This window comes from Crocodylus porosus, unplaced genomic scaffold (assembly GCF_001723895.1).
Source record: "Crocodylus porosus isolate Cpor-Errol unplaced genomic scaffold, CroPor_comp1, whole genome shotgun sequence".
NCBI lineage: Eukaryota > Metazoa > Chordata > Crocodylia > Crocodylidae > Crocodylus > Crocodylus porosus.
In genome coordinates, this window is record NW_017728914.1 from 16,100,579 (window position 1) to 16,116,021 (window position 15,443).

Here is a 15,443-nt window from a genome sequence, read left to right on the forward strand (position 1 = left end):
AGGAACCGGGAGCCCTATAAGGCTGTGACCCTGAGTGACAAGGGGAGGCTGAATCCCATCAATGATAGGTGTCTCAGCACTTCATGTCCCCCAAGACATGTGGTCTGCCTTTGCAAAACTTTCAATTAAACATTTCTTTGGCAAGTCCTAATGCAGCAGCAGCCTGTACCATATTGAGCTTGAATTTATCTTGGCAAGCCAACAGTGAAAGCTCTTCACTGGAATAGAGCAGGCCATCCTTTACTGCAGCATATCTCTGTTGAGAGCAGAAAAAACTGACACCGAGTCCACTAAAATGTCATTTTGCTTGCTACTTCATGTTTGCTTTGATGATAGCATAACTTTACATGTGAAGGTTACCTTTGATTCTGTATTGAATAACCAGTAAAGTCTCTGTTCAATAGAAAACTTCTATTCCTCCTCAGTCAGCATTGAATTCTGCTTTACTCGCTCATGGTGAGTCTCACCTTAATCTGTGAACAGTCCTATTAAAACAATCAGACTTCTGTTACATCCAGGAGTGCAGAACATGTGTAAGTTACTATTCAGACCCGGTATGGCTAGCACGGCCCTGGATGTTGGACAGTGTTTGATGAGAGGGTACTTTTCTTCTATTCCTCTAATTATGCCAAGTGAGAATAAGGTGCAGATCTCATAATTGAGGCATATTCTCATAATTCAGGCAATGTTCATAACATCCCAGAGGATTTTCTCAGTTTGTATCACTTGACTCAGAGGACTAATTGCATTACTGAGAGAGGAATATTTGCTTCTGAACTAATGGGTACTGTCCATTGACGGAAAAAAGATGCCAGTTTCTCCTCCACCCAGATGTACATCATGTGTTTTCAGAGTGCCGAGCAGGTGTAAAATGCAGAAGGCAAAAAGAATCTGGAGGTCAACTGAGCTTGAAAGAAAAAAAAAAAACCTCAGACAAATGACAATCTTGTTAGTAATGTCAACCTATTAAGCTTCAGAAAATCAAAGGTCTGCTTCTGGGCTGAGTTCCATAGTGAATCATATGAATTCTATTTAATGACAAAAAAAATCCAAGATAAGGCTCTGATAAACCTTCTTAACCCTTCTTGCTAAGTGGAGGAGACTGAAAAGAGAATGGATGTGATAACTGATATAGTCCAGTGTACACCCCCCCCCCCACAATCTTGTAATTCAGTATGAACTGTCAGGTAACCTGTCTGGACCAAGAAAGTCCCAGATATGATATACTTCTTAAAGGAAAATTGCAAAAGAGAAGTGGTAGCTGTTGGGAAACAGATACAGTATTTCAGGTAGAGAAATAAAAGTTGATACTCTTCTCCCTTCTCTTCTCTCTTCCTCCACCCCCAGCCCCAGGGCAATACATCTACTCCAAAAGTGAAATTTGGTACCACAAGTCTTAAAGGGTTTTTTCATCTGTAAGCGGGTGACTTGTCTTATGTTGAAGTCAAATGGTAGAAGTGTTTAGAGGATTGGTGCCTAAATCATTATTATATGGTACAAGGCCATTGGTGCTCAACCTCCAACCCATGGGCCAGATTTGGCCCATGGAGCTGTATCCTCTGGCTTGTGGGGCTCCCCCCCCAGGTCCAAAAAGTTGGCAGTTGGAGAAGTAGTGTCATTGTTAATTGCTACTTCCTTACTGCCAAACAGAATTAGGGAGAGCCCTGTGGACCAAATGATGTGGCCCTGTGAGCTAGATCACCAGTCCATGATGAGGCAGACACATGAGGTCACTCTGCAGCTGGATCCTGGATCTCACCTGTTTACTAACCCCACTCACAAAATCTAGCCTGCAGACCAGTGCTGTGTTGTTTACCCAGCCTGCAGAGCCAGAAGATTGAGCACCACTGCTTTAGGTGCTCAATCAAAAATTAAGCATTTTAGAAAAGCAGTCAGTATTTTTGCACATCTTCTGCACGCCATTTTAGTAAACTAAACACAAGGATACTGTAGAGCTGAGTGCAGCAATTTTATTGAAAAAGTCCACTTGTGTGTGCAATTCCTTTATTAAAAGTTTTCAAATACATTGGACAAGGAGCAATTGATGATCAAGATTTAATTATACCTTTTTTATACATATTTTATTTCCAAAACTATACAAACATTGGAAAACTTTTCTTGTTCCTCCATATTTCCCAGAATTCTGTAGTGACAACGTACATATATATCTCCCACTACAAACCGCAAACCTACTTCCTTTGAGTTGACATTTTACATCTTTGACAATAAAAAAATGTCAGTAATATTTACATGTGCTTAAGGTTGCATAATTGAGCATCATACAGGTTCTGAAAACCAGTTGCTAAATGAGTTTCAAGAGTCACCCAAATGAGTTGAATGGTTTTAAATGCACATACACTACACATATGTGATTTATTAGCAAAGACTCTCCATTCCCTTTTATGATTTCAGGGTTATCTATAAGTTGTATGCTAGACATGGTATGGGTCAGTATTTTAATAAAGGTACTCACAGAGTGAAAAGCAGCACTGACGACTATTGATGATCAGAAAAATGAGTGGAGAATTGAATGTGTGTATATGACACAAATTAGGATGTTCCAAATGAACCTGAAGTTTGCCAGAAAAAGAAATGTTTATTTGTTACAGATCTGTTTCCCATCCTTCTGGCTAATTTAAATGGATTGTGTATTCCTTAAATTACCTTGCAAAGTTCAATCTTAATGTGGGAAAGAATCACTGAAAACGAAGGTATTGAAAGTCTACAGCAGATCTTGCAATGTTGAATAACGTTGAATAATTGGAAATTCAGCTGAGACAAATTATCACTGAAAAATAAAGAATAAAACAGCAGCAAATACATAGAGCTAATTTTGCTTTGTAATCTAAGTATTATATTGGGCATACAAATTGTTCTGTCTACATGTTGTTTGTTTGTCCCTTTAAGACTTCTTTAATATCTTACATGAAAGCGTTGTCTGTTTGAATCCTCCATGCATGAGAGAGAGGGGCAATTCTGCAAGGGAAAAAAAAAAATCCACATTTTGATCATAATAGCATAGCCAGAAACACAAAATAAAAGACAATACTTTATGGTACCTTTGCTGCATTTATTTTGGCTCAAAAAATATGCATGCACTAGACTTTAAGTACTACAAGGTACTGAAATATTTACAACATTGTACATGTGCTCTTAAAGGGAGGGGAGAGGGAAAAGTCTGCTTTTATTAGTGTGGGAGGGGAAGTTACTTTTCTAATCTAGTAACACTTATTTGAAGTGAGAGATGACTCTTCCAAAAAGAAAAGCAGAGGACAATGTTATAGCATATTTATAGCCAATGCTTACAAACTGTACAGTACTTTACCTTGGAATTCTAGCTTTGATCACTTATGATTGAAGTGACAATATCCCACCATTAATCACAGTCACCATATTTCCACTGTCTCAATACTGCTCCATTCCAGCTGGTAGAGCTGCATATTAGCTGTTTATAGTTCCTTATTTCAAATCACTTAAACATACTCAACAGTGATGTTTAAATCACAATAACTGTATGGTAGTTTTGGACAAACAGTATGATATAGTTGATGTTTACTGGGTTTATGGCACTATAGAATTCAGACCACTATAAAGTGTATCAGAAATACTTTAAGTGGACTTAAAAAGGAAACCATCTCTCTAAGAAATTTAGTGAGTAAGGCTTGTATCACCTATTTCTATTCTGATTTTAAAGGTAAAGGTAGGATACCCAGTACACCAGGTTAAACAAGCAGAAGGCAGTTGGAAAGAATATACGGGCATAAGAGTCCATTTTGGCAATGCGGATATGTATTCTTCCGTGTCGCCATGCCCCTGTTCGGCAATCCTCAAAACAGCAGAAAAAACTGGCACAGTCCTTGCCATCAAGACACTCATACCCATACTCTTCATCCCTTTCTTGGAGGTGTGTAGCATTGTTCATTTGAATAGTTGCTGATCTTGGTCGGATATCAATTGTAGGTGCCTGTGGTAAAGGAGTGGCAATATATGGGAGGGGGAAGGGGAATACAGCATTATAATCTTCATAAGAAAACTTTCTATACACTAATGTTCAACTTGTGCAAATTATGGTTTTGGTTTAGGCTAAATTCCTAAAGAATTAGGTGTTCTAATCATTTTAAATCTTTAAAAATACAGATTGCAAATATTGTAATTGCAAATATATTGCAAGTATATATACTTAAATTTTATAGATAAACAATGAAGATTATTATTACGGATTAATACCTATGGAAACATAGATGTCAAATAAGCTAAATAAATTCAGAGCCAATAAGCTAAACATTTGAGGTTAAAGGAGACATTCAGAAATGCAACTAAATGGCATTTTGAAATCTTCCTTTTAGTAGCTGGTTGATAGAGGATGGTGATTTTTGGTGTTGCACATGAAAGGAATTACGATAACTGGAAATGCAGGATTTTCTTAAACACAGTTGGTTTACATGCTAATGCATAGGCAAATGTATATAATTTGCAGAAAAAAGCAACTGTGTCTTCTGAACAGAGAAGGCTAGAGGTTCTCTGCAATACTCTCTGCTAGTTTGCATTTATTAATACATGCAGCTCAGCATATACTACTGTTCACCATCTAGAAGCCTCAACACGTCCAACACTGTAAACAGTAGCAGTACATGTATTTCTGCAATGAGTTGAGCTAATTAAGCATTTAAAGCTATGTTGAGCGCTTGGTGAACATTGACAGGCATGGCATAATGCAAACTACAAAAATTCTCACTGACACTGATACCTTGCCATTTTTAAAGACAAAATAAAATTACAGCATTTTTATTTCCACAAAATATGTAAATGTTATTAGCTTTACATTTAGGCATTCTTCCCCCCCCCGCCAAAAAAAAATAACAAAACAAAAACTAAAAACCTAAATCTCTGCATTTCTGAATGGATATTGGATTTAGGTGCAGTATACAGCTAGCTATATTCACTAATTTGAATAACAAGAGTATGTGGATCCAGTGATAGCATTAGAAAATGTATGCATTTTAAACCCTTTCAAAACTCTGACAATAAGCATGACAAAGCACTGGAGTTAATTATGATAGAATTTTGCTCAATGCTAGAACAGAATTAAATTTATTATTTTAAACTAGATTACAAATCTAAAGAAGGCATCAGAGTTGAGTTCTAAAAGGGTGTATTGCAGGGTTTTGGTGTAGCTAGTGGTATTGGATCCCATGGGCAACTGAGCAAGAGAGCAACACAGGTGTCTTGAACACGTTAAGCTCTCTTAACTCATGTGATCCAACAATGCTGGTAACTGTTGAACTTAATATAAGTTCAAAACCATAGTGAGTCAGTGGTAGGGCTGCTGAATCAACTCTACAAAATTATTTAGAAATCTGTAGCCATTCTACTAATTTAAGAGGGTACCTTGAGTAGAATGTTATGATGTCTAATTAAAAAAAAAATCATTTAAGCTCTAATAGTTAAATTCAGCAGTTGCATGCAGTGAATTTCCATTCCAAAAAACTTTATACCTTGAAGGAAAACATCCGAAGAAGCTTTCATTTTGTAGACAGAAAAGAGAATCAGAATTTTTAAATTCAAAAAAGAAAGAAAGAAAAGGGAGAAAGAGACAAAAAATAATATAAAGATACTTTTCTAAAACATAGTAAGTCAAAAAGAACTGAAAACATAGAAAGATAAAGGCAGGAAGGCTATTAAATAAGGATCTATTGATATAAGACAAGAAAATTTCTGTCTTAGTGACTTGTAATTAAAGGTGGATGAAAGGTGCACAACACAGAACATTATTTCAATTTTGTCATAGTCTGAAGGGATTAAAAACTGGCATTTAAGATGGTATATTTGGATACATGTTTTAGGTCAACATCTTGGCTCTTGTAAATTCTCTCTTCAATACTCCACCCTATAGCTTTTTGTTTCTTAAGATCAGCCCATTGTTATTTCTGTCATATGTACTCTACTCAACAGATCTAAATAACCCAGTCAGGGCACAGTGCTAATATGGCTAAATTTTTTCCTCTGCAGAAGATAACTCATTTCTACACTTATTCTCTTGTGCTGTGCATTGTAAGCTAAAGAGAAAGCTGTCAAAATGCCCAAAGTTTTTAGTGCAGTAAGTCCTATTGCCTTCATATCATTTCCTTAGTTGTATTTGAAAATCAACCCATGCAAAAGTAGACCATTTGTGTATTCTGCAGTGTGCAAGTGCGTGTGTATATGTTCAGGAAATAGAATCTGATAGATTTTTATTTCTTTTCTTTTTTGTTACTATCACCACCTACTCATAGGTTTTGTTGTCATAGGAGGAGGAGAAGTTGATCCTTTTTGAAAAGTCAAGGAACAAGCCTGGCTGGAACAAAATAGTCTGCAAATGCAGAGACAACAAGGGGATTTTTAGTATTTTGTATTATGGCTGTAGAAAGGTCTGTTATTGTGTACTTGTTCCTCCCATACCAGAAAGCATTAATGAAATCACTTTCTAAAGGAAAGAAAATAGAAAAAGAAAGTAGGTGAGAAAGGCTACAAGGAAAAATAATATAAAGAAGCAATGAAAAGGAAAGAGAGAGAGACAAGGGGAATTTGCAAGAAATACAATTTCACAGATTGAAACTAGAATAAAAATAACAACCTAAGAGATCTGAATTCTTGACTTTAGATTCTTCACTCCCCAGTAAGTAAGGGTACTTAAAGACAAAATAAAATCAAATAAATCTATATGAAAAGCTATGGGAAACATTTGTATTGTGATCATGAACTTTTAAAAATATGGGGTGGGGGGATGGTGAGAACAATACAAACCCAATATTAGACTAGCCATTTTTTTAAGTATGCAATAAAGAGCTCATAATTTCTGTAGCACAAGCAGGAACCTACTGTGTGTACATTGGCAGAAAGTATCACCCGAGAAAGGACAGGGATATTGATGATTCTCATAAGAGTGATTCTATGTACTGTACTTTGAAATCATGATGTTGATTATAGCTGTAACTCAAAAATACTTTGGCTAGATAGATCCTGCCAGTAAGAAATGGCTTTCTGGGCATTGGTACAGTTATAAATATATCAATTATACATTCCCAAAGATTGAATGAGTTTGCATTCTTATTTACCTCTTATTTCCACTTTATATCTATAGCACAATCTAATAAAAGGTTTAACATATAGTGAGCTTTAACTATTACCTCAAAACATATAATTCAGATTTATGCATATCTATTTAATGGTAAAACAATACATACTGGGTTTTTCTTCTTTTTATCTTTATCCTTGCTTGGTTTTCTGTTGCTGACAAAGTAGTGCAAGGTCCCATATTCCACCAGTGCAGAAAAAACAAAAATAAAGCACACTGACACAAAAAGATCCATTGCTGTCACATAAGAGACCTTGGGAAGAGATTTACGAGCAATAGTACTGAGGGTGGTCATTGTCAGGACAGTTGTAATACCTGGGAAAGGAAACAGAATTGAACAAAAATATCACTATTTTAGGTGACAAAGTAATTCTGTCACTTGTCTCATGCTCACTAGTTTTGAAGGATACCCTGAAGTGCTGACATAGTGACAGTGTTGAAAAGCAGCATCCTGAGCATGGAGAGGCTTGTATACTCAAGTGAGAGCCTCCAGGGAGCAACAGAAAATGCAAATTACAACGCATGGTTTCCTGTAAAGGATACTTAGGCTATAACCCCTACATGAACACTGCGGGGCAAGGGGCAGAAGGACAGACATAAACATATGCGCACACACAACTTGTCAACAGTTCCCCCAGACTCAGAAAAATAAAATGTCCTCAGAAACTCTAACCATTTTTAGATCTGAACTTAAACCCAATTAAGTTTCTTTGTTGCTGTGGTATATTTTCTTCATTTTCAGCTTCTGGGGAGCAACGTAAGTGCCAATCCCAAAATATCCTAAGAAAGGTGACATTACAAGGAGTAGAAATGCCTGAAATCTCACAAGAGAACATAAGAAGAACATCAAATCAAACTGAATTATATCAATTATATATGCCATGATGTAGAGTCATGGCATATATAATTGTCAGTTGAGATTTTGGTCATGACCCTGAAACAAATATCCTTGAGTCTTAATAAAACAGACCCAGAACTTAATTTTTAATGTCACCTGTAATGTCTTCGTTGATCTCTCTAATGTCAGCAAAAAGCCAATACTTCTATTTAATGTTTCATTTAAATCTGATATTTATTAAAATGAGGGACTAAGGCTGTTAACAAATGGCACATTTATCCCAGGAATAAACCATTTTATCCCAAGACAAAGTGCAATCATACAGGTATCCATGTTCTTTGTCCTAGGATAAATTCTAAAAAGTTTCCCAGATAAGAGGTAGTAACATTTCATCCAAGGCTATTACAAAATACATCTGTACACTTACCCTGTAACTGTATTACTGTTACCCTGTAATTGCATCACTGAATCAATGGCAGAAAAGTGCCACTACTTTCAGCTGCTCACAAAACCCTGGTTATGAGGGTGACATACATGTATCAATCCAGGGATATATTTGTTGCAGGACAAACACTGGCATAAATTATCCAGGGACAAAAACAATGTCTTTCCAAATTTAAGAGCCCAATTCAAAATGTATGGATGTTTGTGGATAAACTTTCATTGACTTACGTGGGATTTGAAGGTAATTTTTATAACACTGACAGACTGACTAGCATATATAGTGCAGTGCAAATTTCCTCATATAATTGTGCCAATTCATCATAACTGTCACCAATCCATTGTCTTTGAAATTATGGCATGAATCTTAAAAAGTCATTGAAAGGTCAGAATTCCTATGGGAATTCTAGTTGCAAGCCTAGAAAACAGGACCACTATTCCTATCAATAAAGACATTACAGAAAAGAGACACAATCCAATTTTTTTTATGATGACAGGATTTTAAAAATATGTATTTTTAAATGCTACATTGAACATCAGTATTGATCACCAACTAAAAAGTGAATGTATTATGTTAAGGCAAGGAGTTTATTTTATATACTACTAGAAAGGGGAAGGGGAAAAGAAATTTACGTATAGAATCTCTGCCGACCCTTGTAAAGCCAGAGGTTAGATTGTTTTCTCTACCAGAATGTCAGCTGTGATCCAAAGCCTGACTTAGAAATTTTGCTGAAAAAAATACTAATTTGTGCCACAAATTGTTCCCTTTTTACTCTTTTTGAGCTTCCAGTGCACTAGACCCAACCTCAGAATTTAAATCCAGGTGTTTAGAGTTGAAAAATAGGTTCTTATATTGTACTCTATGACCTGTTTCTCAGGAATAAGGTTAGTTTTATTTATGTTCGTTTATTTTAAGATCAATCCATGAAGAAGTGACTAATTGTAATTAATTACACATGATACCTTTCATAACACCATATAATAACAAGTGAAATAATGCCACCAAGTTCATTTAATGTTAGGCCCAGAGGCAACATTTGACCTATGGTCCAAAAGGTAAAAAATCAGTGCCGCAAAACAGAAGTCTGACATCTATGTTACCATGAAAGAGCACATTACAGAGTTAAGCTGAATTTTTATTCAGACATAAAACTCAAATGCAGCTATGCGCATCCTCTTTATGCCCATATAAATATTGATCATAAACCAGATTCAGCCACTGTTAATTAATGTTTGACCACAATGAGAAGGCAAAAAAGGAATTATTGAATTTGAATGCAGCTGGCAGAATTTAGCCTCACTTGATCAGTGATTTATCTGTGAAATTCCTAGTAGGAGCAAAATTAAAATTTGCAGCCTTTCAGACCATCTCGTTTTATATATATAATACCATATTTACTTGAATAGATGACCCCCAAATAATGAGATTATTAATTAAATAACAATAATTTCTAATTATTGAAGTTTTGCCTTGAATTTGTCCCTCTCCCACACTTACGGGAGGGAAAATAAATCTGAGGGATAACAACAGCAGTGAAGATATAGCAAAATGGATTCAGTGTGAGCTGTACAAGGTAAAGTGCCTATGTTGCTACCTGAAAGCTTAGGCACCAAGTCTTCATTCCTCTAGCTAGACTAACACTAGTACTGGTAGACAAACTCAGTGGTACAATAATTTCTCTGATTGCAGTATAGACATACACAACCTTCCATAAATGTGTACAATATTCATCATTAAACAGCAAGTGGTTCTATTACCATAGGAAAAAAAATTAAAATGAGGAGTGATCCTTGACATGTACCTCTTAAAAGGGGAATTTTTTCTAATAAATGTTCATTTACTCTTATGCCTTCATATGGATTAGAGTTGATATTAGCTGATATCCAGTTATTAAATGTTGGTCCTAATCCAAAAGCATCTATAATTCTTTTTTTTGTTTTGTTTAAAAAACTGCCAATTGACTCCACCAAAACTTTTGTCAGCATCCAATTGTAAAAATAGATGGGGTTTATTAGTCAATTTTGCATGAAAAATCAGATCTAATACCCTGTGGGCACATCTAGATGAGACACTGACTGCGCAGTAGCTGAATAATACTGCCCAGTAGCGTGTCAGAGCACCAAGTGTTAATATGATACTGCACAGTATTATTAGGCTACTACCTAATAACTTCAGTTACTGTGCGTTTATTTAGTACTTCTTCATACAAGTACTAAATAAATGCACAGTAAACACTGTGCAATAGTGTCTCGTGCATCTAGTGGATATTAACAGTCAACTACCGATTCATTATGAACCCTGTTTAGTCTATATAAATATATTTAGGGAGTATTTTTTACTCTATTTGCTAAAACTCATTAAAAATTGGGTTTTGGTTTAATAAAAATATAGGTCTGTATGAGGCACAAATAAATAGATCCTTACTTCATTTTGGGATTACTACAATACATGCTTCTCTCCAGGTGTCAGGAGTCTTTTTCTCCTTTCAACACATTCCCAAAGGTACATCTCAGTAAAAAATTGACAGCATTCAAGAAAATATTGGTCATGCCTCTGAAACACACAGGCCTATAGTTCCTGCCATATAATGCAATTTTAAATAGGCTTGTAAAAGAAAAAAAAAATGTTTATTAGAAAGAGAGCTATTGATATGAGATCAAAAACTAGTGTTGAAGAATGGCACACCATCTAGAACAGTGGTCTACATGCCTCTATCTGTACAATAGTAAAAGACAGTCATTTTAAAATCCTATATCAGTGGAAGAGAAGTGACATCACTATCTCATTTTAAAAAGTTTGGAAAGTTTTACTAACAGAAAAGTTATCCTATCAAATCAATGTTCTGGAGAAGGAAAAAGAAGCTTACTTGGAAAATTGGAAAATTTTGGCATTTGCTAAAAAAGAATATTCTCTGCCTGCAAACTAGAAAATCTGATTTTTTTCAGACTGAAGGAAAGTGCAAGTTCTATGACCTAACAATTAGGACCAAATTTGGAATAAATTTAACATGTAAAAGCAGAGATGAGCAGAAGATAGTGAGATTGTATAATGCATGATTGGAAAGGAAAAGAGGGGGTCATATAGATGAAGAAACACAAAAGCTTAACATTGACAGGAACAAACAAATTGTCAGAGACTGAAAGAAAGAGAAGTGAAGAACACAAGACTTTTGGACATTGGACTTTCGGACATTGATCTGTGTTAAGGAAGCATTGTTGATGAGAGATAGGTATTTGCCTTTTTGCATATTTTCTCGACTAGATTTTTTTAAAAGGTTAAATCTGTTATTTGATATGTTTGTTAATAAATAATGTTTTAAAAAATTAAACAACAAGTGTTAATATACACTTGTGTCAGGAGTAATGAAGTTGTATTTTCCACTCCAAACTTAACTAAACTGTTGTTTCATTCTGTGGTCATGACAATGTTATATAGAAAATATTATTATAACTGATCTCAGCCATAGAAGAATGAAAGAACAAAAACCATCCCTTCCCATTTCTAATGCTGAACGCAAACATTAAATCATAGTTTACAAATATATTTTTTCTTTTCTATTTTTCATTATTGTTCATTTTCACTCATAAACAATAACGTTTCTGTCCTAAATAGAAACAAAATCACTCAGCCCCAGGCCTTCAAATGCACACAAACAAAAACTATTTACATATAGACAAAAACAATAACTATTAATGCTTAATAGACATAAAAGAACAACTTATTTAATGGTTTTGGCACATGTATTTATACATAAAAAGAAGGATTGAGGTTATTTCTTCATGAATATGCATTTTCTAACCAATACATTTGAGTCTTCAGCACCTTTATGTGTAGACTGTTCCATGAGGAAAACTTGATTTCACATAGAGGTGTAGCACCACAGCTCTGTACCTGGGGCAGCTGCTGTGCCAGTTGCAGCAGTATAATCAGTCACTACTGTGGCAACAAATACTTTTGCATAAAGATGTTGCCCCAGGTTGCTGTCTTGGTTGCCCCTCTCAGATACGCTACTGATACATCCATAAATGCCATGGATGTATCTATGTCTAGTATTGTATCACATGCATAATATGCATACTATTCCTTAAAATTGGCTATATTCCAATAGGCCACAGCATTAACATAAAAACAGATCTGGTCAGAAAACAGAAATATATTCTTCATCAGTTGTACATTTTTGATGGAAAAAAAGATCTGCTTTTAATTGGAAAATAGTTTTGTTAAAACGAATAGTAAAGTTTAACAGCCCGAGTGTATACAAAAAAAGACTGAATGGGTCTGAAACTGGGTCCTGTGCAGCCTTTTTTTTGTTTTGTTTTTTTTTGGTTTTTTTGTTTGTTTTTTTTACAGTCAGTGTAAAGCATGAAGCAAGCCCCTTTGCAGATTCAGGGCCTAATACAGTAAAAAAGAGGGAATCATGCAAGACATATACAAATGGAGTTTGATCCATACCATACTCTTATAAGGGATATAAATTGTATTTTCTAAGTAACAGAAAATCAGAAATCTCATATATGATCCACCTGAATCCAGATCAGGATCTGTGCTAGATACACGGATGATATCATACATGCTTTAGTAAACAAAGATGGAAGGTACAACAACTCACCCAATGATGTTCTTGCTGGAACAGCATCTTTATTAATCCAGAAAGAAACCCAAGACAGTACAACAATGAGTGTACAGGGGATATATGTCTGAATGGTGAAATAGCCCATTCTTCTGCTCAGGTCAAAGTAAACAGACATGACTACATAGTCTCCTGTAAAATAGAGTTATAAACAGGGTAATAGGTTAAAAACCCTCTAAATTTTTCAGCTAAGTGCATAGCTGTTCCACAAGTGAGATGTGTATACTTGATTGCTTTACCATGTCTGAATAAGAGGTCAAGAAATAAGTGAATATGCATGTTCTGTGGAGTTATGCAAGTAGCAGTAGTTTATTTATTGCTTTTGCTAAAACAATACAATAAAATGAAAATTATATATAATATAATAACATTTATATAGCTAACAATTTATAATTTTTGCTAAAAGCATACAGTACAATACAGTTCTACCAGTCGGCACAAAATTAAAACAGAACATAGTATATGATCATAAAAACATAAGTAAAACAAAGCAATGGATTGTAAAATAAAGCAGGGAAATCCTAATTGATTTTGGCTCTCATTCTTTGTACAAGTTACCACAGTTACTTCAGAAGTATAGTACAGATGCTTACCAATTAAAGAGAAGCATTTTTTCCCTGACTGGCCCAGTATTTAAAATTTTCCACTACTGGAAAAATCTAGTTTCCCCTATTTTTTAAATGTTTATTCAAGTCATCTGTCTCATTCTTCCCACAAGGACATATTCTATCCAAATGTGGGGTCCAAATCCACTTGCCCATGACAATGCAAGTCTCGCAAGAATGAACTGCAGTCTAGTAATGTCCTGCCATTTGCACTTTTGTATTGCAAATGGGTAGATTTCTAGGCCAATGTGTTTTATTAATCTCAAAAAACAGAAGTTTGAGAAAGTCTCACTGACTGAATATTTGTCTACATGCTGGCACCCTTCATTCTTAAATATATGGTTTTGTTTTAAATAAAAGAGAATTATAGGGCCGGCTATTCTCTGCATACTTCCCAGGCCATTTGTCTGGAGGAGAATATAGTTGTAATTTAACTATCCAAACAAAGGTTTATTTGGAAATAGAGAGGCTTCTAAATGTACTTCTTAGGGTATGCAGTAGGTGTAAAAGATCTAGTTTTCATTCAATGGTTTAGAGTTCTTAATTGAGCTAAGGTGCTCACTAGGTAATTAGGGAGCTTTCCTATTTTTGAGCAGCCCATAGTTCTGCTTCATACAATAAAATGGATGCTACCTTAGATCTCTGGTTCTTTAGTGCTGCTTGTATTGGGCTTTTGCCCATCATATTGTAAAAAGATAAAACTCCACCCAAAGCTCATTTTGCTTTAGTGCTTACATTTTCAATATGTTTATTCCAGCTCAGATTTTAATTAAAAAAGATCCCAAGATATTTAAATGAAGACACTAACTAATTTATTTTCCTGGAAAATCCAAACTTGTTTCCACTTTGCATTCCCAAAACTCAATATCCTGGATTTAGCTGTGTAGATTTCTGAACTATCTGAGGTGAAATAATGCTGAAAAACTTCTAATAACCTTTGGAGGCATATTTGGGATTGCAACATTAATAATGCATCATCTGTATAAAGCAAGACAGAGATAGAGCTGTTCAATATCATGTGTGTGTGGTATTGATTCCCTGTTAGCACATTTTAAAACATGCAAGAATAGATTAAAAAGTAACAAAGCAAGAAAAAAAATCCTTGTTGCATGCCTGTCAGTTAGGGAAACTATTACGAAACAATCCCGTAATGCAGCCTAGATGTTGTATCTGAATAATAAATAAGATTTAATTATTAAATTATTTAATAATTCTAATATTATAAAACCTTTAGTCTGTCCATAATGCTTTCCTTGCACTCTGATTGGTTCTCTGAAACAACCAATCAGAGGTGCTCCAAAAGCATTTTCGACAGGAGGAGGTGGTGGAGTGCTGCCATGATGGTGGAGACAGAGGGGGGCGGGTGAGGCCAGAGCTGCTGGCCTTGCCCCTCCTGGCCCTGTTCCCTGGAGGCATCAGTGACAGCATGGGGGGGAGGGGTAAGGCCAGCACTGCTGGCCTCACTCCTCCCCCCACCTTGCTCCTTGGAGACAGCGTGGCTGTGGGTTGAATGGGTCCAGACCCCAGGTAGTGATGGAAGGGAGGGGGGAAACAGCCCTGGGCCCCAGACTCGATGTGGCAGTGGGGAGGAATGGAGGAATGGGCCTGATGTGGTGGGGAAGGGGAGAAGCAGGCCCAGACCTGATGCAGTGCTGGCGGGGGATGGGGGGAGAAGAACTGGGCCCGTGTCTGACATGGCAGGGGGAAGGAGGAGGAGAGGGCCTAGGATTGACACGGCAGGGGTGGGAGGGAAGGTTCGGGCCCAGGCCCGATGTAGCAAGGGAGGCGGGGAGCGAGGCCAAACCCCAAATGGC

At 36.0% G+C, this 15,443-nt stretch overlaps 1 protein-coding gene across 2 annotated transcripts in view; it reads right to left on the reverse strand.

Annotated features, from left to right (window-relative positions):
• Positions 1–1,987: 1,987 nt before the first annotated feature.
• GABRG2 (gamma-aminobutyric acid type A receptor gamma2 subunit) overlaps positions 1,988–15,443 on the reverse strand; it is a 119,581-nt gene continuing 106,125 nt past the window's right edge. The window contains exons 7-10 of one of the 2 annotated variants that reach the window (XM_019534879.1): positions 13,004–13,156; positions 7,224–7,429; positions 5,496–5,519; positions 1,988–3,964 (exon numbers count right to left, since the gene is read on the reverse strand). In XM_019534879.1, the coding sequence (XP_019390424.1) occupies positions 3,689–3,964; positions 5,496–5,519; positions 7,224–7,429; positions 13,004–13,156 (659 nt within the window). In that variant the 3' untranslated portion in view covers positions 1,988–3,688. The remainder of the gene's footprint in view (positions 3,965–5,495; positions 5,520–7,223; positions 7,430–13,003; positions 13,157–15,443) is intronic. The other variant, XM_019534880.1, reaches the window with a different exon arrangement.